Source organism: Moschus berezovskii, chromosome 10 (assembly GCF_049115385.1).
Source record: "Moschus berezovskii isolate FMDL1 chromosome 10, NW_MosBer_1.0, whole genome shotgun sequence".
Lineage (NCBI taxonomy): Eukaryota > Metazoa > Chordata > Mammalia > Artiodactyla > Moschidae > Moschus > Moschus berezovskii.
The window spans coordinates 38,854,890-38,880,675 of record NC_142469.1 but is presented as its reverse complement, the minus strand read 5'-3'; the positions used below and the strand labels follow the sequence as shown (position 1 = coordinate 38,880,675).

General features: G+C 38.4%; 1 protein-coding gene across 1 annotated transcript in view; it reads left to right on the top strand.

Annotated features, from left to right (window-relative positions):
* Positions 1 to 18,349, top strand: part of RFX6 (regulatory factor X6) — a 58,269-nt gene extending 39,920 nt beyond the window's left edge. The window contains exons 10-19 of the mRNA XM_055433067.2: positions 1,716 to 1,765; positions 4,408 to 4,567; positions 5,720 to 5,864; positions 7,161 to 7,270; positions 8,203 to 8,320; positions 9,909 to 10,031; positions 11,037 to 11,243; positions 12,950 to 13,462; positions 14,766 to 14,978; positions 17,586 to 18,349. Coding sequence (XP_055289042.2) covers positions 1,716 to 1,765; positions 4,408 to 4,567; positions 5,720 to 5,864; positions 7,161 to 7,270; positions 8,203 to 8,320; positions 9,909 to 10,031; positions 11,037 to 11,243; positions 12,950 to 13,462; positions 14,766 to 14,978; positions 17,586 to 17,761 — 1,815 coding nt within the window. The 3' untranslated portion in view covers positions 17,762 to 18,349. The remainder of the gene's footprint in view (positions 1 to 1,715; positions 1,766 to 4,407; positions 4,568 to 5,719; positions 5,865 to 7,160; positions 7,271 to 8,202; positions 8,321 to 9,908; positions 10,032 to 11,036; positions 11,244 to 12,949; positions 13,463 to 14,765; positions 14,979 to 17,585) is intronic.
* The last annotated feature ends 7,437 nt before the right edge of the window (positions 18,350 to 25,786 follow it).

Below are 25,786 nucleotides of genomic sequence, written 5' to 3'. Positions count from 1 at the left end.
AATCTGGAAATCTCTAATGTTAATTTATTAATGATGAATTTTGTTCTTAAGCCAAATAAGAGTCCCTCAGTGTCTACAAAAGGATCAGGAAGGATATTGAAAGCAAAGAGGAGATGGTTGGCCACAAAACCAGCCATTCAGCCTGAAAGAGGGTAAAGTTAATTCCCCCAGGAATCTGTTCCCAAGTTAGAGAAGATACAGGTCCAAGCTGAGGGAGAAAACTATTACAATTTGGGTATTTTGAATTGAGTCTGTCTGCATTAGCCTGTTAAGTTGTCATAAGGAAAAACAAAAGCTTTCCTTTTAAAACATATTAATAATTTGGGTAAGCAAGAAAACCCAAGCTGGAGCCCTGTTAAGATGGAAGAAAAATCCATCTAAGTTAGTTGCTGCTATTACATTCTCAACTTTGCAGAGAAGTGAAGCAGACACCAAATAGTCCAGAAGCAACTTTGCACATCAAGAACTGGTAGGTGGGCCTGACCTAGGATGAGGGAGCCCATATTTTCATCCTCTGTTCCATTCTTCCTTACTGCAGGATAAGAGAATAGAGGAAGTGCTTGTATTCTCTACCTTTAGTTAAAGTTGATGAAAAACAAGGGAGGGCACGGATTGTCTCATTTCTCTGGATCAAATAAGAATATCATCATCTGGAGAAAAATGGTTCAGTTTGCACTAAGTGATTATCTGCAGTGTTTAAGACATGAGGAAGTAATCGGAAAGGTGAAAGCAGGTGGCTCCAAGAGTAGGTATAAAACCTGGGTTCGTACACACACATTTACCAGCAGCAAGGTAAAGCTGTTCCAACTGTCTTTCAGACCTCCAAAAATTATCTGTAAAGTGTGGCTTTCCCCATTGCCACATGGTCTATTTCTTTGCCTTCAGCACAAAAGTCCAGAGTTTAAGTACCTTTCCATACACAAAGTTTTTCCTACGGTGAGCACTGTAAATAGAGTAGTGTATTGTAACATGAGCTTTGGCAAGACCTTCAGCCCACCTCTAGAGATTGGTCAGCTTTCAGTCCTTGAAACTGTACGTAATTACCAAGGCCAGTTCATTGGTGAGGAGCACACTGGGCATCTACAATACTGTCTGGTTTTAGTGTTTCATATACGTGGACTAATGTGCATTTTGCTAGTAGGCTACACAGGCCTTTGTAATGAGTGTTTCCTCTCATTTTGAAATACCTCCTGAAGCCCCTCTTGGTCCTCGTCCCCAGGCTGGCCCACTCAGTTTACGAGCCAGCCCACGGGACCCGTACTGTTCATATCCTGTCTGACTCCCCATCTCCTTGATTTATCAGTTTTTCCTGAGCTGGTATCAGTCAGCACTAATTTTTTCTTTCCACTTGTTCTCATCAAGGTCCTACTCACCATCTCACCCATGTTTAAGGTTCAGTCAGTCTAGCCCTTTCTTTGCAGTGTTCTTTATGTTCTGAAAACCAGCACTCTGTACTCAGTATATTCATGTCGCCTGCCTAACTGGCATTGTGATATTTCTATACACCCCTCCCCTTGCCTTTTACACACACACAAACACACACACACAGTTCACATATACATTCATTTTAGAGATAAAAGTATAACTTTCAGAAATGAGTATAACATATTATTCTCTGGAAAGCTCAGAATAAAAAGTAGCTGACAAGGAGTAAGTGTGTCTCTGTAGAAATATTGAGTAAGGTTTTATGTTAACTCTCTTTTGCTGTGATTAAGGTTCTTACAGACGTACTCATTCCTGCCACAATGCAAGAAATGCCTGAAAGGTAGGTTCAGTCAATAAAATATGATACTGCTTGTAAAGGGTTTAACCTTATACATTATAGTAAAGCAAAACATTAAGTAGAAATTCATTCATTTACCAGTATTATTTTCCTGCTCCTGCCCGTTTGTGTTAGCTGAAGAGATGTGCCTCAATCTTTATATTCAAACCTCAGTGAACAAAATTGATGGGACAATCCTGAAATCCCTTTGAGAGCTGCCCAAGTGAAAAATAAATATTTAAGTATAGTTGACCTTTAAGATACTGAGGAAGTTCTTCAATGGAAACTGGCTGCTGCTGCTAAGTCACTTCAGTCGTATCCGACTCTGTGTGGCCCCATAGACAGAAGCCCACCAGGCTCCCCCATCCCTGGGACTCTCCAGGCAAGAACACTGGAGTGGGTTGCCATTTCCTTCTCCAATGTGTGAAAGTGAAAAGTGAAAGTGAAGTCGCTCAGTCGTGTCCGACTCTTAGCGACCCCACGGACTGCAGCCTACCAGGCTCCTCCATCCATGGGATTTTCCAGGCAAGAGTACTGGAGTGGCTTGCCATTGCCTTCTCCGGAAACTGGCTAGAGGGAGACAAATGGGATAATTCATGGAAAATAACCACAATAATAAAAATATAAGGAAAATTGTTTTATATTTATTATACTTTAGTCTTAATTGTGAAAATCAGAAAGTAACATAATGAAATCATTACCTTCTTTTTAACAAAGGAGTAAGATCTCAAATGGAAATGATGCCTGAAGATTTTTCACAAAGTCTTTTCTGATGTAAGAACAATAGAAACTTGAAACAAAGCCAATTTAAAAAACAATAAATTCTAATAAAGTAATGAAATTTATTTTAGTATTAGAGGATACAAATATATATAGGTGGGGGTAATAGGTTCTCAATAAATACATGATGATTGACAAAACAATCTTTATTTTTTATTTACCTTTTCCACTAGACTGGTTTGTTTATTTGAATAGTAGTTGTTCTGTCAATAGTTTCTTGTAATTATTGATATATAGTCTTTAAACATCTAATCTGAGCTCTGAATTAGGTAGACAACACTTCCGTGTCACAGCAAAATGGCTGTGCTTACATAGTGACAGGCATTCAGTCATGTGCTGTGTTTGCTGTGCTCAGTTGCAAAGTCATGTCCAGGTCTTTGCGACCGCATGGACGGTAGCCCACCAGGTTCCTCTGTCCATGGGGTTTTCCCAGCAAGAATACTGGAATGGGTTGCCATTTCCTTTTCCAGGGAATCTTCCTGATCCAGAGATCGAACCCAAGCCTCCTGCGTCTACTGCACTGGCAGGCAGACTCTTTACCACTGAGCCGCCTGGGAAGCCATTCAGCCATGTAACTAATAAGCAGTAACAGCAGAATTTTATTAAACACAGTACGGGAGTTTCATCTTACCTAGATTATTTCACTTAATTCCTACAACCAACCTGAAAAGTACTAGCCTTTTGTATATTTATCTTTTAAGTATGCAAGTAGTTTGTATTCATTTAGAAAATGAAAAAATGCATAAGTGCATTTAAAAAATCACTGATAATCTAGATTTTTAGTGTCAGATTATTATCTCACAAACTTTTTTCTAGGAATGTTAAAAAATGAAATTATAGTACACATACTATTGCAGTATACTGTGAAAATCTTTCCATATCAACAAATACAGATGAGCATTTTTTAAATGATTGGATAGACATCCAACATCTGAAAAATACTGTATTTAATAATTCCTTTTCATTGAACAATTGGACTTTTTTGAAAAACAACTTGTCACACTATTCCAAGCTGTTATGATCCCAAAGTCACAAAGAGGAACCTGGGAATACAAAGAAGTTAATTTATTTGCCCAAATTAGTAGGAAGCAGAACCTAGATTTTAATTGAGGTCTGTTTAACTCCAAACTCTGCCTATTTTTATCCCTTTGCCATGTCACTGCTCCCCAACATATGCCCCATCCTAAATATATTTAGACCAGTTTTGTTATGATGTCATATGTAGGTTGTTAACTGATTTATAAATTTTTGTATATTCTCATAATATATATACATAACCAACATTTGCAGTTTTCTAAATGAGGTCCTATAATTTGTGGTAATTTATTCTATAGTTATATTTGAATTATAGGAATTATTAGGAATTTTAAATATAGGAATCATGTAGAATTATAGGAATATGTTACTAGAAACAAATATTAGATACCTGAAATGGCATTATAATCCCTATGCATGTCTCTCAAGAAGCCAAGATATGTACAATCAAGTGCACACTTACCTTTTCCCAGAACTATTTTACAGAAGATTATTGAATTATCAATATTAATAATAAAGTATATCTTTATCGATCACTTTCTGCCTGCCAAGTTTTAACCCAAACATTTTCCATGAATTATTTCATGTAGTCCTCTTTATAATCCTGTGACATGAATACTATTCTTATCCCCATTTAACAGATGAGGAAATTGAAGTTTCAGGAGATTGAATATTTTGATTAAGATTATAAATGGCAGACCTAGGCTGACTTCAGTCATGTTCTTAGAATCACAGAATAATACTACACCTCTATCAAACTGCATTTATTTAATGCATTGTGAACTATTTAGTATTTAATAGAGATTTTTGTTCTTTGGGAATTTTTATAGCTTATTAGCAGACATAAGAAATTTTGCTAAGAATTGGGAACAATGGGTTGTTTCATCCTTGGAAAATTTGCCAGAAGCTCTAACTGACAAGAAAATACCTATTGTGAGAAGATTTGTGTCATCTCTGAAACGACAAACATCTTTCTTACATCTTGCACAGGTATGTCTGTCAGCCAAGGGTATCTGAGTCATCAAAGCAAAATTGAATCATTTGTTAGCAAAGACTGAGGAACTTTAAGAGATTGGGGACAAAGTAGACAACAATGAAATCCAATGTGAGATCCTAGAGTGAATGCTAGAACAGAGAAAGGACATTAGTGGGAAAACTGGTGAAATTTGAATTATGTCTGTAGTTTAGTTACTAGTATTGTACTCACGTTGGTTTCCTGACTTTGGTAACATACAATGGTTATGTAAAATGATGACGTGAGGAGAATCTAGGTAGAGAGCATATAGAAATACTCTACACTATTTTTTGCAACTTTTTTGTAAATTTAAAATTATATCAAAATAGAAAGTAAAAAGAGAAAAAAACCTTTTGAATGTAATGTAAAATGTAAAACTCTTATTTGCCACATGAATTCTATTAATAAATCCAATTAACAAAATTAATAGATTGTGGGGAATGAGCCCATCTGATATTTTGAAACCCACAACATATTTTAAATGAAAGAAAGTGAAGTTGCTCAGTCATGTCCGATTCTTTGCAACCCCATGGACTATAGCCTACCAGGCTTCTCCGTCCATGGGATTTTCCAGGCAAGAGTACGGGAGTGAGTTGCCATTTCCTTCTCCAGAGGATCTTCCCAACCCAGGGATCAAACCCAGGTCTCCCGCATTGTAAGCAGATGCTTTACCATCTGAGCTGCCAAGGAAGTCATTTTAAACTACTTCTAATTTAGTTCTGTGAAATAGGAGGAAAAAAGTAATTCCTAAATTAGAGTTATGTGTTTGTATATTGTTAAGATATATTTCCCCTCTCCTCAAATGATCCTTTGCTTTATGAAGGTCATCAGCCTCTGAAATTTTGAAAGACTTGCTTAAGATAGTTTCAGATAAGAAATATAACATTGTGAAATTCTTATTTTATGACCATGGATTAAAAAAAAATTTTTTTTCTTATTCCAGAAATAGTTTTCAAACCTTTAACAGAGATGACCATGAGTCTCAGCTACTGCTTTTAGTTTTAAAATAAGAAATGAGTTATTAATGATACATTTCTCTCAGAGAATTCTCTCTCTAGAAGCTAAGGTTTTCTTTAGATGGAGGATCAGTGACATAATTCAGTATCCTTTTTACTTTCTTGATGCAGATTGCCAGACCAGCTCTCTTTGACCAGCATGTTGTGAACTCTATGGTGTCTGATATAGAAAAGGTTGACTTGAATAGCATCGGATCGCAGGCCCTTCTGACCATTTCTAGCGGCACAGACACTGAGTCTGATGTCTACACTGAGTGTAAGCCTCTCTTCATCTGGAGCAGGGTCTCTCAGTCTCAGTGCTATCCATGGCCTAGACTGGATCACTGTTTGATGGGGCGGGGCAGGGACTCTCTTGCGTATGGAAATGTTGAGCAGCAGCCCTGGGCACTATCCCCTACATGCCAGTAGCAGCCACCCCAAGTTGTGACAACCAAACATGTCTCCAGACATTCCCAAGTGTCCCCTTGGACTCCAAAATCATATCTGTTTGAGAAACCTTGGTTTATAGAAATACTTTTAATTTGAAAATTGTTCTCTATTTTAAAACAGTTGTACTTACAGATTGTGAAAAACCTGGAAAATATAGAAAATGTTAAGAGGAAAATAAAAGCCATCTATAATCTCATTGTCTAGAAATAACCCAAATAGAAAAAAGCCTAGGAATAATCAAAATGGTTTTGAGTTTTGTTCCACTTTTATATTACATGCATATGCATTTCCATGTGTTTTCCACTCTTGGCATCATATGGGGTACAATGCATATCAAAATGGTATCTCAGTGCAATCATGTTTTTCAAAGCAGAAGTGCCCTGCTTAGGTTTGGACAGTCTGACATTTACCAAGCCAGTATATGTGATCACACAACCAAGCTCCATTTCCCAGGGATAACAACCAGCTGTTTTTCCTACCATTTCTCTCTGAAAAGACCAAAAAAATGCAGCCTCCTATAGGCTATAACTCACTGCTCTCTTGGGACAGGCCAACCTTAGTCCTGCTTTCTGTTTCCTAACAAAATTATATTACCCTTTGGAATTCAGTAAACCTCAAACTGTTTAATAAAATGATAGTCCTAAACTGCCCCTTTAACTTTTACATGATAAAAGATTATTCATTTAAGTGGCTCATTTCTGCAGGGCAGAATTTAATTTTTGCTAAAGATAAAGGGTATTTCAGAAAGCAGGAAATCAACAAGTCTAGCTTAGTTCATTCATTAACTTTCAACTAATTCATTGCATTTAATGAAAGCATTGCATTCAAAATGAATTATCTCTATCGACAACTTATTCCTCCCTAGTGTATAATATATAAACCTGCATTTCAGTATATACCAAGACATATACACTTGTGACTAAAATTTTGAAGAGTAAAGAACTAAGGACTTTTTGTTAGTTTCCAGTATATGAAATTAATTTCTTTAACACATTTAATTTAATCTACCTTTCTTTCCCTTTTATACTATAAAATTACCAGTTATTCTGGTTTTAGGTTTTATCTTGGGTTCAAAATAGAATACAACATTAGGCTTTCTTTTTTTTTTCTTTTTACATGGTAGATGATTCTATCACAGTATTTCAAGAACTAAAAGATCTCCTTAAGAAGAATGCCACTGTGGAGGCTTTCATTGAATGGTTGGATACTGTGGTGGAGCAGAGAGTTATTAAGGTATTTTTCAGTGATATATTCAGAAAATAAGATTTTGTTGATAGCAAATGCTAAACTGGCTGTAATTTCTTAAGTGGTGGGGGGTGGTGATAGGATATGTATAATAATGCTTTGAAAACCTTTTGAAACCCTACCAATAAGGTAAGTCAAATATCAAGATGAGAAATATGGCAGATTTGAGAGCATGGGACATGAATTGGATTTTATTTATTGTTTTCTGATAGACTACAAGCCACTGTGCCTTTGCTCTCAGTCAATAAGTTTACAACTGAGTAACATCAGTAGTGAAAGATAAACTTAAAGCTTTCTTGAAAAGCATGTTTTCATAAAAGGTGACAGAAGATATAGTTTTAAGTAATTTGCATCTTTTAATTCCAGGAGCTCAGTATTTTGTGTTTTGTATGTGGTTTCTTCAACTCTTTCAGTTAACCTTCAAGTCATCCATCACACAAGGCCATAAGAACAAATATATCCATCACCAATTGGTGTTAGCCATTCCATATCAAGGAAACTAGTTATAGTGTAGGAACATTTTTTTTCTCCTGGAAGGAAAACAGATTAACATTCAGGACCAGAGAAGTCAGTTAATCATTCACAGAAATATATAACCCTTTCTTCATATTTCACTTCTGCTCTTTTTAAAGCTCTGTCAAAGGAAAATTGAGAGAAAATATTTTGTAAATTACTTCACTTTGTTGTCCAATTCTGTTAGGTAACAAAACCATACAGAATAAAGATCTATGAACCTGAGAAATGACAGCAAAGACAGGTTAAATTAAAATCCCTGGACAGATCATTTTATTTGATGAAATAAAAGGCATGCTATGCCATCTGTCCATCTGTCAGTTTATCTACCTCTTGATCTTATGTACGAACCATGTAATGATGAGATGAGAGATTTTATAGTTTCGTTTTTGTTGCTTTACTTTTAGACCAGCAAGCAAAATGGGAGATCATTAAAGAAGAGGGCTCAAGACTTCCTGCTGAAGTGGAGCTTTTTTGGTGCTCGAGTAATGCATAATCTCACCTTGAACAATGCATCCAGTTTTGGTATCTTATGTGCTTTATAAAACTCTTCTTAGATGAATTACATCATTCATTCCTCAGTCACATTTCCTATCAATTATTAAACGTGTGACACTGTCACTTCTCCAATCTGACTGTTAAACCAGTAGACAATGATTGTTATTAGCCTGGGTATTAGAGTCAGACCACTTGCAGAGTTGAATCCTTACACTGCTTTTCTTTGAGTTTGCTTTTACCCAAGTTAGTCTGCTCGTTGCAGAAATGGGAGAGTACTTCTTTCATCGGGTTACATAGGCAATTGAGTGAGGTGATATATATAAAAATACATTGCCAGCAACTGGTATACACAGTAAATAGCAGCTGTAACCATTACATTCCATCAGTGCTTCGATAAATTTCCTTTGTTAAACAAGCAAATAAACAATAATCCATACATTACTTTCCAAAGGCACTATTCATTGCAGTATGGTAAATGTCTGCATCTTTTCCAGGAACCCACATAGCTGTATTCCAAGAGTCAAAGAACTGATTAGAAGACATACTATCATATGTTTCTGAACCACCTTTCCTGATCCATATGACTAATGAAAAAATTGAGTCAAGTTACCTTATTTAAAGAGGAGGAAATGGCAACCCATGCCAGTATTCTTGCCTGGAGAATCCCATGGACAGAGGAGCCTGGTGGGCTACAGTCCATGGGGTTGCAAAGAGTCGTACACGACCTAGCATGCACACACACCTTATTTAAAAGTTGAATACTTTCTTTTTCCTAGTATTTCTCAGATTCTTTGTTGGTAGTTATAATGCTATCTACTGGACAGTACTTCTGCACTTTGTAATTGCATTTTGCAAAATCTTCACATTATAAAATAGGTTGCAATTAAGTAAATTGTCATTTAATTTCCAACAGAATTAGATTAAATTAGTGAACTTGTATTGAGGCATGAACAAAACATATCGTCTATTGTCTGAAATTTGTTGCTTATACTTAAGATTTCTTAAATTATACAATACTTAATCCTGACTTTATTATGAAAAAAGATTCGTTGGGAAATCTGTTGAATAAAAGAAGTTTAAGGTTTTCCAGGATATCTTCCACATGAAAATTACATTTTTTCTTTTTTTTTTTAAATGAAAGAACATTTTGTTTCAGGAGAAAAAGACATCTTCTCATTTGATTTTTTTTTTCAGACCATGTTGGCTATTGTCTAATTATTTAGTCCAAAGTAAACAGAAATAGAGGCGAGTAGAGCTCATTCTCCCCGGGTTAAAGCTTATCACACTCCAATGTATGCCCTCTTAAAGCATAAAGCATGTCTCACTTTCATCCGTATTTTCCTTTGATGTAATTAGTGGCCAAAGAGCTGGCAGGACAGTACACACAGGGAACTGGGCAGGCGGTTCACAAAAAGATTAGAGACCCAAGTTAAGCATGTTGGTCTTAGCAGGTCATTTAAAGTCCAACAAGTATTTGTTTATTTCAGTTGCTCCTTGTAAAGTGCTGCGAGATGGTCACAAAGATAACTTGACGTCTCTCTTTTTTCTTTCCGTCTCTTTCTTTCCCTTATTTCATCTCACAATGCCCTCTCCTCATTCCTCATCCATAAACAAGGTTCTTTCCATTTGATCCGAATGCTTCTTGATGAATACATTCTGCTCGCCATGGAGACCCAGTTTAATAATGACAAAGAGCAGGAGTTACAGAATTTATTGGACAAGTATATGAAGAATTCAGGTAATTTAAAATGTACATCTTATTTTGCATCTTTCTTTGTTGGAACCTATTTCAGGAATTTGTGAGCACACCTGTTAAGTGGATTGATAGTAGACTCAGATTTTTCCCCACCAAACTGTCACTACTGATACAGGATGCTAACAGTCAGAGAGCCCTGTTTCTTCTTTGGTCCACTGGTATATAGAGTAGTCAGGTAGTCAGCTGGAAACTCTGAAGAATAAAATCAATATTCTTAACTTCCGAGAACTTAGATAAAACTGGAGAAATGACTGTAACACAAAAATAGCTATAATTCAAGACAACATGTCTTATAAATGGTGCAGAGATGAGTTCCATAGGAATTTAGAGAGGGAAGGAAACTCATCTATTTGGCATGTGATGACTTGCATTTTGAAGGCTATTCACTACAGAGTGGATTATTTAGTGCCCTTAAGAAAACACCTGGATGGAGGGATGGGATGGGGAGGGAGGTGGGAGGTGGGTTCAAGATGGGGAACACATGTACACCCGGGGCAGATTCATGTCAATGTATGGCAAAACCAATACAATATTGTAAAGTAATTAGCCTCCAATTAAAATACATAATTTTTTTAAAAAAATTAAGAATACGTTAAAAAAAAGAAAGAAAACACCTGGATGGCTGGATAGCATCACCGATGCAACAGCCATGAACTTGAGCAAACTTTGGGAGATGGTGAGGGACAGAGAGGCCTGGCATGCTGCAGTCCATGGGGTCACAAAGAGTTGAACATGACTGGGCGACTGAACAAAAACAACAAGCAAATATCTATACCAACAAGTATATGGTTAACAAAGCCCAGCACCTCTGCCAAGACCAAAGTTCTGCCTGTCTTATTTCCCATGGAAAACATTTCTCAAAAATTTCCAGATTTATGACACAGCCCTGGAACATTTGGAGTTTGTTTGTTTTGTTTTTCACTTGGGCTTACCTACTAGGAATGTGGCAATGATGTTAGCTTTCCTATTTTAAAAAAAACTTTCCAGATGCAAGTAAAGCTGCCTTCACTGCTTCTCCGAGTTCATGCTTTCTGGCCAACCGTAATAAAGGAAGCACTGTTCCCAGTGATACTGTGAAGAATGAAAGCCATGTGGAGACAACGTATCTTCCTCTGTCATCTAGTCAACCTGGAGGCTTAACCTCCGCTCTGCACCCATTCCCTGCTGGGAATACTGACAACATGCCACTTCCAGGTAGGCTGTGAGACAACCAAGAACATCACTTAGGCTTCAATATGTATCACAGGAACCTATTCCTTTGTTTTCTTAAAGCTAATAACCTCCACGTGTTCCAAGAATGAAAAAGCTTATCTCCGATGACTTCTAATAAAGCTTTATAATATTTTTGTGATTTTCAACATTTGTCATTCATATTTTTATCAACACCATTTTAAAGATAGACATCACACTTTAACATACTCTTCCAGTTATATCAGAAGTCCAAATACTTGGTTATTCTCACTTGGTGGAAGAAAGAGATTCAGTTCAGTTCAGTTCGGTGTCCACAAAATCCTTAAGATGCTTTGAAAGTCAAAAAATATGAGCTACTTGCTTATTTGTGGATTTTGAGGTGACTTTATTTGTCCTCCATTATAAAATAGATTCAGGGGACCTGAAACTAAGACCTGATGCAGCCAAATAAATATTTTTTTTAAAAAAAATTCAGCTATTTTAGGATAACCATCACAAAAGTTTTTCTCTTTGGTCTGATGTTCCCTGTTGGTCTGAATGTTTATGGCTTAAACTAGCTACAGATAATACTTTCAGAGAAGGCGATGGCACCCCACTCCAGTACTCTTGCCTGAAAAATCCCATGGATGGAGGAGCCTGGTAGGCTGCAGTCCATGGGGTCGCTACGAGTCAGACATGACTGAGCGACTTCACTTTCACTTTTCACTTTCATGCATTGGAGAAGGAAATGGCAACCCACTCCAGTGTTCTTGCCTGGAGAATCCTAGGGACGGGGGAGCCTGGTGGTCTATGGGGTCGCACAGAGTCGGACATGACTGAAGCGACTTAGCAGCATCAGCAGTAGATAATACTTTAAATCCACTTATTGCCTTATGTCTTCCTTGAAATCCTTCTATATACCTTATTTGTTGGACACACAGAATTTTAACCCTTAACAGAAGGGCCTTATAGTTCAGGGGCCTAATTCCAACAATGGAAAGCTGGAGGCCCAGGGATTTGGTAGCTTTCATAGCTCACTGCTCATCAGCGGGATTTGCATGAAGTTTTGCACTGACTGATTTGAAGCCTTGGTCTTTTTTATATTATTGAGTTTTTCTTTCGCACTATACATTGGCTTCCCAGGTGACACTAGTGGTAAAGAACCTGCCTGCCAATGCAGGAGACGTAAAAGTTGCAGGTTCGATCCCTGGGTTGGGAAGATACCCTGGAGGAGGGCATGGCAATCCACTCCAGTATTCTTGCCTGGAGAATGTCATGGACAGAGGAGCCTGGTTGGCTATAGTCCATAGGGTCGCAAAGGGTTGGAAACGACTAAAGCGATGGGATCTACAATATCCCTTCTATACATCAAACCATTTAGCATTCAGTGTGTTTTTTTAATTACAGAGAAAGGTAAACAGCAGACCCTTTGCCCTTCCCAAGCTTGAGCTCTAATCATCTTTATAAAGATGGAAGGATGAAGCCATCCCAGGCTCTTCTCCATGGTCAGTAACTCCAAAAGTTGCCACTGTTGTGAAATACATACATGTTATGATGATATTTTTAAGCCTAGAGTTTAGTTGTTGCCCCAGTCTTGTTATATTTGGAGGTTAGAAATGGTCTAAGTTGGAAAAAAGATATATTAATAAATCTTTTGCATAATTTTAAATGTTGTGAGCCCATCTGTTTTTAATCTGCCACTAGTGAATGCTCTGGTAACTTTTTTCCAGGTCAAATGGAGCTTTCCCAGACTTCTGGTCATCTGATGACACCACCTATTTCTCCAGCTATGGCGAGCCGAGGAAGCGTCATTAACCAGGGGCCAATGGCAGGGAGACCCCCAAGTGTGGGCCCAGTACTGTCAGCCCCATCACACTGCTCAGCATACTCAGAGCCTATTTATCCGACTCTCCCTCAAGCCAGCCATGACTTTTATGGGACCAACTCTAACTATCAGACTGTGTTTAGGACACAGCCTCACACTCCATCAGGACTCTATCCTCATCGCCCGGAGCATGGTCGATGCATGGTCTGGAGTGACCAGCAGCTTTCTAGAGACTTCTTCAGTGGCAGCTGTGCTGGGTCCCCATATAATTCTCGGCCACCTTCCAGCTATGGACCATCCTCACATGGCCAAGATCCACATAGTCTGCAGTTTTTAAATACAGGAGGTTTCAATTTCTTGAGCAATGGAGGGGCTGCCAGCTGCCAAGGAGCAACATTGCCTCCTAATTCACCTAATGGTATTGAAATTTTTAAAGAATTTTTCCTTTCCTGAGATGGCAGTTAGGCAAAACCAGACATTGAGTTCTACCTCTGGTGAACAACACGTCATCCTATGTAGAATTTTCTCAAGATCATGGAATCTTAGACATTTGGAGCTAATTTCAGCCATGTACAAGCATATCCCTGGGCTTCCCGGGTAGCTCAGCTGGTAAAGAATCCACCTGCAAGGCAGGAGACCCCAGTTCAATTCCTGAGTCAGGAAGTTCCCCTGGAGAAGGCATAGGCTACCCACTGCAGTATTCTTGAGCTTCCCTGATGACTCAGATGGTAAAGAATCTGCCTGCAATGCAGAAGATCTGGGTTTGATCCCTGGGTTGGGAATATCCCCTGGAGGAGAGCATGGCAACTCACTCCAGTATTCTTGCCTGGAGAATCCCATAGACAGAGGAGCCTGGCAGGCTACAGCCTGTGGGGGTACAAGAAGCCAGACACTACGGAGTAAGCACAGCACAACACAAGCATATCCCTAATTTTTGTGGCTTTATTACAGTTGCCCTTCTAAATGCCACACAGGGTGAAAACATTGTCAAACCATGTTAGCCCCAAAGAACAATGTTCTGTCCTTTGAAGATATTTTTAGTGAATAATGTTTCTTCCAGAGAACTATCAGCAGATCTTAAAGATTAGGACTCAGACAGTGCTTCCTGTTGGGCTGGTAAAACACGTAAAGCTACTGAGTTGAAAAGCTCTGTGGACTTACTCAGCCACTAAAGTGGCTGCTCTGTTGCTCCTCTCCTCAGCAAAGACCAGTCGTCCTCCCAGAAACATGAATCTGTCAATAAAACTGTTACTTGATAAGTAATCTTTATAAAAGGCTAATAGTGCTTTTCTCTTCATAGGCATCATAAGATCTTATTAATTTAGAGAAGGGAAATATGAGAGAGGTGTAGTCTTATATCTCAAAATTAATAATATGATAACTCCTACATATTTTAAAAACAAAAAACAAGTGAACCATATCCATGGGTTTGGGTGGACTCCGGGAGTTGGTGATGGACAGGGAGGCCTAACGTGCTCCGGTTCATGGGGTCACCTAACGTGCTCCAGTTCATGGGGTCGCAAAGAGGGAGACACAACTGAGCAACTGAACTGAACCATATCCATATATAAGCACATCCAACTGTATTGTAAATGTTGATGTCAATGTAGTATTTACAGTAGGGTGTCTTGAGGGATCTCTCCTATTACCCTGTGCTTTCATTTTTCTCCCTGATTATCTATGATAAATTAACTCTGCTTTCTCAACACTTTCTGTCATAGGGTACTATGGGAGCAACGTCAACTACCCAGAGTCTCATAGACTTGGATCGATGGTGAATCAGCACGTTTCTGTCATCAGCAGTGTTCGCTCCCTGCCTCCATATGGTGAACTTCATGATCCGCTAAACATTCTAGATGATGGCAGTAGAAAGCAGGCCAGCTCATTTTATGCAGACACACCACCTTCAGTTGCATGTCGAACTCCCGTAGTAGGTAAATTATATTAATAGTTTTTGAAAATATTTTAAAAATGTTGTTAACCTCAGGTATCCAGTATTAACTGGGCACTCATGTTCCCACCTTGGGTGTATCAGTTTAGATCTGAGTTATGTTCTTGAATCTGTTAGGAACAGTCTTACCATTTCTCAATATATATGTCACCATGCAGCCTACTGCTAGATCTATTATTCTTTCCAAAAAGAATCTCTGGCATCTAATTTGTATGAAAATATTTCATATAACCTATCAAAAGTAGTCTAAAAAGCTGTAAGGGCAATAATGATATCTTTTTCTCATGTTCTCTTATTCACTGTTGGAAGCAGGGCCAGTGACAAGAGCTGTCTTTGGATACCATAATCTCCATCAGTATCGTAAAACCACTCCAGGTTTTTAAAAATGGTGACTTGTGAGGAACGTTACTATCACTTTCTCATTTGTACATAAAATGTGATTAGACAACCTGTAGAAAATGTTGTTTTCTTAGTCTATAACGTACATTTTAAGTAAAAATGAGCAAAACTGTATGTTTGCCATGAAGTCCCCTAGCATCTTATTCCAACAAAGCTGCTGTCCCTGAGAAACTACCACAACTTGTACTAGATGATTCGCCAGTCCCCAGCAAAGTGTCTGCCATGTAGTAGGATCTCCACATATCAGTGAATTGAAAAAAGAGAACAGGAAAAAAGGCATAGATTTAGTTTCTAAACCCGCTAATAATGTAACTCAGGGAAAGTATATATCCATGTAAGTGTCAGCGCAGGTGCGGTGTTAATGTTTATGTGAGATGACTGAAATCTTCCAATGGAAATGATTTCAGATTAGTGATAAGCAGAGGGTATCAACACCCAAACAAAGCATAAGGGAAAACTGAATAAAGTCCATTCTTCTCTCTCAGTGTGTCTTTCCAATAATTCAATAGGAAGCACTTCTTCCCTTCCTATGACCATTACAGATGCTCCCTGAGCAGAGTTTGCCAGCTCATCTCATGCTATCTGCATATGGTCATTGCTTCTGGGTCACTCTAAAGAAGCAGAAAATTCCACTTCAGGAAGTTTCCTTGCTGTGAGACTAAAATGTATCGTGTTGATGTTGTTATTAGTTCTTTTTACTTATAGAGATAGTAGACACCTTGATGGAACACAGTTTGGATATAGGAGAGACTCTAAGCTTTAGTTGTCTGAGCTGGCTTATAAGTGAATTGAAAAGAAGATTTCAAGGTGAAAAGAGGGAATAGAGTAAGCGGAGTGAGTACCACAAGGGCTGTGTGTGTGCGTGCTCAGTTGCTCAGTTGCGTCTGACACTTTGTGACCCAATGGACTATAGCCCACCAGGCTCCTCTGTCCATGGGATTTTCCAGGCAAGAGTACTAGAGAGGGTTGCCATTTCCTACTCCAGGAGATCTTCCCCACTGAGGGATTGAACCTGAGTCTCCTGCACTGGCAGGCAGTTTCTTTACCACTGAGCCTCCTGGCAAGCACCACAAGGGGAGTTAGGACCTTTAATTAAATGCCCTTAGTTATGAACCTGCTTTTTAGTGACAGAGATGATGTACTTAGAAAAAGAAGAAAAACAGTACTAAGAAAGCAGCAACCAAAAATGCAGGAAATGTAGTGCTAGTGAGTCAGTCTGTGATGTGCCAATCCTCATTTTAGGTGTGCCGTTTTGGCAGGGATCAGGTCAGAGTTCCTGCTTGTAAGAAGTCTACATTCTAATAGGGAAAGATCAAGCAACAAAAATATTTTTAAATGCATTAAAAAGATACTTTCAGATACTCTCAGGTTAATTAAATACTAAGGTAAAATGACAGATAGTAATGGATGAGCTGCTTTAGCTAAAATAATTGGGAAAGGAATCCTGAGGCAGAAACACATGAGTTGAAAGCTGAATGATAAGAAGGAGGTAATGTGAAGATCTGATGGTTCAAGTTCTAGGCAGAAGGAATGGCAAGTTGCATGGCCTCTGAAATGAGAATTCTTTGGCTTCAATGGGTAGAAAGAAGGCTCATGTGTTTTGAGCATGGTGAATGAAGAGAGGGGAGTAAAATAAATCAGAAGGCAGAGGCCAATTCACCTAGGGTATTATGAACCAGGGCAAGGAGCTTGGATTTTGTTCTAAGAGTAATGGAAAGTCATTGCAGCATTTGAGAAGAGGGACAATTTGATCTACCACTTCGGCAAGATTATCCTAGCCACTCTCTACAGGGTGAAAAGTGAAGCAAACAAAGTCCTGAGACTAGTTAGGAGGCCTCTGTGTTAGTCCAGGTAAAGAGAAGACGGTGGTTTGAACTCCAGTTGTGGAGATGCAGATGGAAAGAGGAAGCAGACTGGGGGTACATTTTTGTGATAAAGTTGTCTGAATTTACATTTGAAATTGCATTTTCTTTGTGAAATATGTTGAAGAAGGAAAATGAAAGGGGGGAAATGAAAGAAAAGATAAGAATTGCTCTGAGAAACCATACACACTCAAATTTAGTACAAATATATATATATATATATATATATATGCTAAATGCACAAGTAAGTATGAAGGCTTAAAGTGAGTGGCACAGAAAAAAGAAAATGCCAGTCTTTTTTCAATTGCTAATTATATTTTTCCTTACAGCATCCAGCCTGCAAACCCCAATTCCTTCCTCCTCCTCCCAGTGTATGTATGGAACTTCCAATCAATATCCAGCTCAAGAACCCCTGGATTCCCATGGAGGAAATGGTAGAGAAATGGTATCCTCTCTGCCACCAATCAACACTGTGTTCATGGGAACAGCAGCTGGAGGCACTTAAAGCAACAGTGTTGGGTGGGGTTTGAAACTAAAAAATCTCTACCATTCAAATCCTATGTACTCAGACTATCATCAGAGAAAGAAAATGGACTGTCCAGTGGCAGGATATTGTTTTTCAGGTCACTGGTATAAAACTATGGACAACTCCATAGTGAATGGAAACACCTGCAGAATTTGCCTTGCAAACAATTTGTTCAGAATGTATGTGGTCCCATTATTAATTATAGCATCAAACATTATCAAATGAACCAGTGGAGGTTGGAAGATGCAGACATTTCAACTATGAAGATTTAATATTTCTCTTCTTAATTTATTGAAAATCTGTGTGCTGTTTCATTTTTGGTTTTTTAAAAAGAGAAACATTTATTTAATGCTTTTAAAATACTTTTAATTTATTAGGATCGCAGAATCATTGTTTACTATCCCTTATTTGACAACAGTCAAATGTGTATGGCTACCTCCTATGGAAATGTTTACAGGATCAAGACAGTTCAATTCAGCCTCAACCAAAGATGCTTGACTTTCAATTCCTGTGCATTAGTATGATGATTTATGTTACATAGCAGTATTCCAATTCTATGTAACTGAATGGAGATTAAAAATGCTTTCCTTCTTTATTTAAAAAAGATAGGAAGAAATAAAGTATAGAAATATTTTTAAAGGCTTGGTTGCTCTCAGGGCTGGTACTGTTTCTAAAGAATTCTTGGGATTTGCAGCAAAGTTCCTTGGTATATCAAATTAAAAACAGTAATTCTAGAATATTTTCGTATCAGATCTAATACAAAGAAATTGTGACTTGTAGACTGTTTGAACTTCTACAGATATGGAAGCAATCTTTAATTGAGTACTTTGCTTAGAAACTGAGAGTGAATGAGTATTTAAGGATCAGTTAGTTCAGTTCAGTTCAGTCGCTCAGTCGTGTCCGACTCTCCGCGACCCCATGAATCACAGCACACCAGGCCTCCCTGTCCATCACCAACTCCCGGAGTACACTCAAACTCATGTCTACAGAGTCGGTGATGGCATCCAGCCATCTCATTCTCCGTCGTCCCCTTCTCCTCCCCGCCCCCAACCTTTCCCAGCATCAGAGTCTTTTCCAGTGAGTCAACTCGTCGCATGAGGTGGCCAAAGTATTGCAGTTTCAGCTTTAGCATCAGTCCCTCCAATGAACACCCAGGATTGATCTCCTTTAGAATGGACTGGTTGGATCTCCTTGCAGTATAAGGGACTCTCAAGAGTCTTCTCCAACACCACAGTTCAAAAGCATCGATTCTTCGGCGATCAGCTTTCTTCACAGTCCAACTCTCACATCCATACATGACCACGGGAAAAACCATTGCCTTGACTAGACGGACCTTGGTCGGCAAAGTAATGTCTCTGCTTTTTAATATACTATCAAGGTTGGTCATAACTTTCCTTCCAAGGAGCAAGCGTCTTTTAATTTCATGGCTGCAATCAGCATCTGCAGTGATTTTGGAGCCCAAAAAAATAAAGTCTGACACTGTTTCCACTGTTTTTCCATCTATTTCCCATGAAGTGATGGGACCAGATCTAGATGCAAAAACAAACACAGAAATGAAGGATTCATTAAGTATAAACCAATGCAATTTGATTCACCATTTGTCTAGCTGAATCTTCATATATCTTAACTGAAAAGTCTGTTGTTAAGACTCGTGGCCTATAGTTATGGGAAACTTCTATCAACTTTACAGGTTTTTCCTATAATCTTATGACAGGTGTTCTATTATTTTTATTAGGTGTAGGGTTATACTGTAAGTCCTGGGTACATTATAAAAGGATCTGTAAGCCCTAAACACCCATTTTACATCATAATGTAATTTGGTAAAGACCAACTGTGGAATTGTTTTCAGCAAGCAATAAACAATTATCTGTGGACTTGTTGCTACCATTTGCTAGTATGTAGTTATGAGCTAGTTAATAAGCAGAAATATTTTGCAACAATAACAAATCATGAGAAATCTAATTGTCCTATTCTTTGCTATGGCAATATCATGAATACAAAGGAAATAAAATTAATAAGGGCTTGGACTGAAGGACCAAACAAAACAGCTTTAAGAAGTATTTGGCCATGAATATTAAAACTTGAAAGCAAATTTCCACTGTATAGTAATTAAATACATATTCAGCATCTGTTTTGTGTCAGACACAATGAAAATACAAAGATGAAAAAGACAGTGCCAATATCTTTAGTAAGTTCTGATGTAATGAGAAAGGAAAGATAAGTAAAATCTCAACTGAAAATTTTTGATTAAAAAGCAAGGTGGGGAAACAATGTTTAGGGAACATCTAGCAACCCACTCCAGTACTCTTGCCTCAAAATCCCATGGACAGAGGTGCCTAGTAGGCTGCAATCTATGGGGTCGCTACGAGTCAGACACGACTGAGCGACTTCACTTTCACTTTTCACTTTCATACATTGGAGAAGGCAAAGGCAACCCACTCCAGTGTTCTTGCCTGGAGAATCCCAGGGATGGGGAAGCCTGGTGGGCTGCCTCTATGGGGTCGCACAGAGTCGGACACGACTGAAGCGATTTAGCAGCAGCAGCAGCAGCAGCCTAGCCTTAGTTGGAGGGAGGAAGTGGATTTAGGAAAGGAATTAGCATAAGAATGGGCCACTTAGAAGGCTGTTTCTTTCATCCAGACGCCCAGCAGGTAAGTGCAGAGGCAGTGGGGAAGAAGAATGATTGATGAGGGAGAGAGAGAAGCATAAGCACCATTTCAAAGAAACATAAACATCATTTCAAAGACTGCATTGAAGGATTGGTGACTGACTAGATAGAAGGAATAAAAAGGATTATATCACTAGCAGCTCTAAAGTTTTCCTTAACACCGTTTGCAGAGAACATCAGTGTAAATGAAACTGAAGTGAAAGTTGCTCAGTCCTGTCTGAGCAACACCTGAGCCCACCAGGTCCCTCTGTCCATGGAATTCTCCAGACAAGAATACTGGAGTAGGTAGCCATTCCCTTCTCCAGGGGAATCTTCCCAACCCAGGGATCGAACCCAGGTCTCCCACATTACAGTTGTATTCTTTACCGTCTGAGCCACCAGGGAGGCCCCCCAGTGTAAATAGTTGACCCTATATTGATACTCCCTCTTAAGGTGAGGGAAAATGATCGGAGCAAGAAGAAGTTCAGAAGCAAACGAACAGTGTCTGGGTTTCAGGTGCATCTAACAAGGTGCTAAATTTTGACAAGAAGAAGACTAACTTGCTCTTTCCCCCAGGTAGTGGACTTAGGTTTATCACTATTAGAAGCCCAATTGTATTTCTTGATGCAAGCACTGTTGGCTTTCAGGCAGGACAGTTCTTGGTTTTGTAGGACTATTCTGAATCTTACTAAGATTTAGCATTCCTGACCTCAAACACTAAATACCAATGCACTCCCCAACACAGCCTTGTGACAAACAGAAACATCTCCCATATCTCCACATGCCTCTGAAGAGGCAGTGCCATTCCAGCATGAATTACAGGTGACAGCATCTTTAATTTTACCAAAAGGAGCTTGAGACATTTAATACCATCAGCTACCTTTATTGTTTAAGAATTGTTTCCTGGGACTTCCCTGGTGGTCCAGTGGATAAGGATCTGCCTGCCAATGGAGGAGACACAGGTTCGATCCCTGGTCCAGGAAGTTTCACATGCCATGGGGCAAGTAAGTGCGTGTGCCATAGCTACTGAGCCCAAGCTCCAGATCCCACGTGCTGCATAGCTAGATCCCATAGATCCAGATCCCATAGCTACTGACGCCTGTGTGCGTCAAAGACCACAGAGACTCAGAGCAGCCAAAAATAAATTAATGAAAAAAAATTTTCGTATAAAAATGCTATCACAAAATCGACTAACAAGTACATAACTAAGAATAATACAGATGTTAATACCTGTGTGTAGTAATTCAGTAACCCACATTACTTCTGCTTTGTGTCATTCTGTATTCATCAGTTTTCTACTTTTTCATAAGCCAAAAATAAAAATTTCTTCCTATTAAATTTTTTTAAAAGGTTTTTTAAAGTTTTTTTTTTTTTTTTTTAAAGAACTTTTATCTTTCATGGATCTAAAGCTTGGCTGTTTTCTACACAAAAATGCCTTAAGCAGCCTAACTTTAGATCCATGAAGGAACTAATTTTAATGTAGTTAACTACTTTTAATATAGTTAAGAGAATATTGCCTAGATTTTTGTGTTTCTAAAAGTAAATTATTCTTCAAAACCTGTTAGAAATTGTGGAATATCAATTATAAAGAGGTGATCTGTTCAAACTAATGCTTATGTGAATTACAAAATTAAGATTAAAAATTTTAAATAGTAGGTTTATAACTCAATTTTGGGGGTACTATCTTCCAAATCTTAAGGTGGTTACTAAATATACATAGCGTAAAAATGAATGTTTTAATTAATTTGCTGGATCCTTAATACAATTCAGAGACCAAGGGCCTGTTTTGTAACAACTTGAAGAAAAACTAAAACCCAGCTGAATCGTTAACATAGACCCACAGATCAGAAGGGATCTGGTTTATTTTCTTCTCTTCAGGTGGCATTGCCATAAGAAAAGTCAGAACTATCATCAGTTATATGTTCCCTAATATACCTTCCAGGTGGCACTAGTGGTAAAGAACTTGCCTGCCAATGCAGGAGACTTAAGAGACCCGGGTTTGATCCCTGGGTTGGGAAGATCTCCTGGAAGAGGAAATGGCAACCCACTCCAGTACTCTTGCCTGGAGATTCCCATGGACAGAGGAGCCTGGCTGGCTGCAGTCCATAGGGTTGCACAGAGTAGGACATGACAAAAGCAACTTAGCATGCGTGCAAGTACACTTTCAGGTCAGAAGAAATTTTTTTGTTTAATAATTTAAGCTAAATTTCAATTACAGTTGTGATGCAGAATCTTTCTCCTTTGAAAGAAAAAAGTCCATAAGACACTCAAGGTAGCCCAGGTCATAGTTTGGAAATGGTGAGGGGAATATTTTTCATTGGCATGATGCTTAAAGAGGGGCGATGCACTGGCATTTAGTGTCAGGACCAGGGATATAAATATTCTGCAATGTATGGGAGAGATATGAAGAACTGTCCTACTTCAAAAGCCAAACTGTGGAGAAATAGAGGTAAACCAGTAGGCTATGAGGGGATTGTCCCAAAACTTTGCCCAATAATGGCAATCTGTATTAAATGTTCCTATGTCCATGAAATTCTCCAGGCAAGGATACTGGAGTGGTAGCCATTCCCTTCTCCAGGAGATCTTCCAGACCCAGGGATTGAACCCAGGTCTCCTGCATTGCAGGCAGATCCTTTACCATCTGATCCACCAGGACAGAAGAACCTGGCAGGCTATAGTCCATAGGGTCACAAAGAGTCAGATACAACTGAAGTAACCGAGCACATTAAATGTTATTTAACCCAGTCAGATCATCTCTTGAGGAACAGTGACTGGGAAACTCATACACTTAATCTAGAGAAACAAACAGGCCGAGGAGCAGAGCTAAAAGCAGAGGAAAAAGAGAAGGCAGCTGAGTTGGTACAGGAGTTCAGTAGGCAGCAATAGGTGGACCCCTCTAATGGGACGCCGAGGTGGCAGGTCCTCAGACCTGATGTAGAACCCCGGCTCTGTGACTGTGCCATCTTGACCACCGGGGAACGATGCCACATCCTCCTCTCTCCATTCAAATTTGCGCTGGAAGCCATTAATGGACCCAGGCTGCATTTAGCCATCCAGAGTATAGCTGCTCTGACCACGCCACCAAATCCACAACAGCGTGCATTTCCTCTTCTTCAGAAAAAACTTGATAGGCAACACATTAGAAGCTTACGAATTGTGCTTTTGAACCACTAACTCAAGCTTAAACAAATGCAGTCCACCAAAAAAGGACAAAGAATAGTGCCACTCCTTGAAAGTCAGCCCAGATGATGCATTCTCTTTCCCTCTACCTCCCTCCCTCAAGAAAAAAAGAGAAAAAAGAAAGGAAGAAAGAAAACAATTTTGAGATAAATGAATTCTGAAACCCAAACCCAGAGTTCCACCTTTTCAAAAAAGCAGGAGGCAGATGAAAGTATGTTCAAACTTCCTGCAAAGGGATATTACAGGTACTCAGATTTCTTTATAAACCTGAGTATAAAGGGAGTGAAATTAATTGTCTTACAAGTCTCATAATAACAGCTATGAGATCTTATAAGGCCTGGGTGAGTAAACTGTTTATACTGCATTTTAAAGGCAGATTTATAATCCTAGGTGAGTTATAGAAATTTAAACAAAAACCTTCCAGAAAAGTAAACAATAATGATAATGGCATACAGGACATTTTGTGCTTTGGGGAAGATAAGAAATGATGAATTTATATAAAAGGTCATTATATTATCTCATTCAATTATTGAATTCTAAATTAAATCCTTGAGTTTGTAAATGGCAGAGAACACAACCTGTCTGTTCCAAAAGCACACTGATTAAATGAAAAGGAAATAAATTTCAGTTACTTTGTGATTACAGACATTAGCAATGGCTGGGAAAGACTGATAGTTTTAAGTAGACTCCAATGAACAATCTATGTGCTAAATTTTGAGATCTCTGACTACAAAATGAGGTCTTATCTCTGTTCTGATTGGTAAAAAATGTCTGTGATTAGTTTTCTAATATCAAAATCTTATAAATAGTGTTGTTTCATTTTCATTGATCTTGGCTACATAATACTATGGTAGAAATGTTTCCTATTTTAAAAATAGTTATTTCCAGAATGAGCAAGATTATTTATTTAGTCTTTTTTGTAGAATCTAATCTAGTTGACGAGATCTCTGATTTTCCCCCAAATTTCTCTTCTAATGTCTATAATTTCAGTCATATTCATGCAGATGTTTAGGAAGATAAAATTGACCAGTCATTAGTTTGACCTTTTTACTTATCACATCAGGGGTTCTAGTAAAAGACTCTCTGCTCATTCAGTAGCATGGGAAGTTGTTTTTTCTTTTTTTTTTCTTTTTGAGGAGACCATATTATTTACTTCTCTGGAAAACAATAACAGTAATTCACTAATCAAAGAAAACTGAAGCGTGAAGAGCATAATACTGTTATATTTCTAAATAGCACAACTAAAAACATACTTATAGATTCCTGCTCCTATTAAAACTTTATCTCAACATTTACAAATATTTCATTTACTCTGAAGACTTAAAATTTACTTATTGCATCAATGAACATGGGGTACATGTGTCTTTTTGAGTTATGGTTTTCTCACTGCATATGCCCAGTAGTGAGATGCTGGGTCATATGGTAGGTCTAATTTTAGTATTTTAAGGGACTTCCATACTGTTCTCCACAGTGACTATACCAATTTACTTTCCCACAAGCAGTGCAAGAGGGTTCCCTTTTCTTCACATCCTCTCCAGCGTTTATTATTTGTAGATTTTTTGTTGATGGCCATTCTGATCGGTGTGAGGTAATGCCTCATTGTAGTTTTGAATTGCATTTCTATAATAATTAGCATCGATCAGTATTTTTTCATGTGCCCAGTGGCCATCTGTAGGTCTTTGTTGTACAGCAGAAACTAATGCAACATTATAAAGAATTATACTCCAATAATAAATAAATTGGGCTTCTCTGGTGGCTCAGTGGTAACGAACCCACCTGCAGTGCAAGAGAGGTGGCAGGAACTGTGAGTTTGATCCCTGGATTGGGAAGATCCCCTGGAGAGGGAAATGGCAACCCACTCCAGTATTCTTGCCTGGAAAATCCCATGGACAGCCTATGGGGTCGCAAAAGAGTTGGACACAACTTAGTGACTAAATAACAGCGACAAATAACTAAATAAAAGTACTGTACATAAAAATTATAAATGATAGCATAAGCTAAAACATCAATTAAATCTGCAGGAAAAAAATTTTTTTTAATTTACTTATTGCTTGAGTGTTTTAAATGAAGTGTCTTGTTAGTGTTCTCAGTCTACGTTAGGTTTTGTTAACGCATTAATGTGTTGAAGGTGGCAAGAGATACTCCATTTTATCCCACATTTTGACAAATATGTCTGC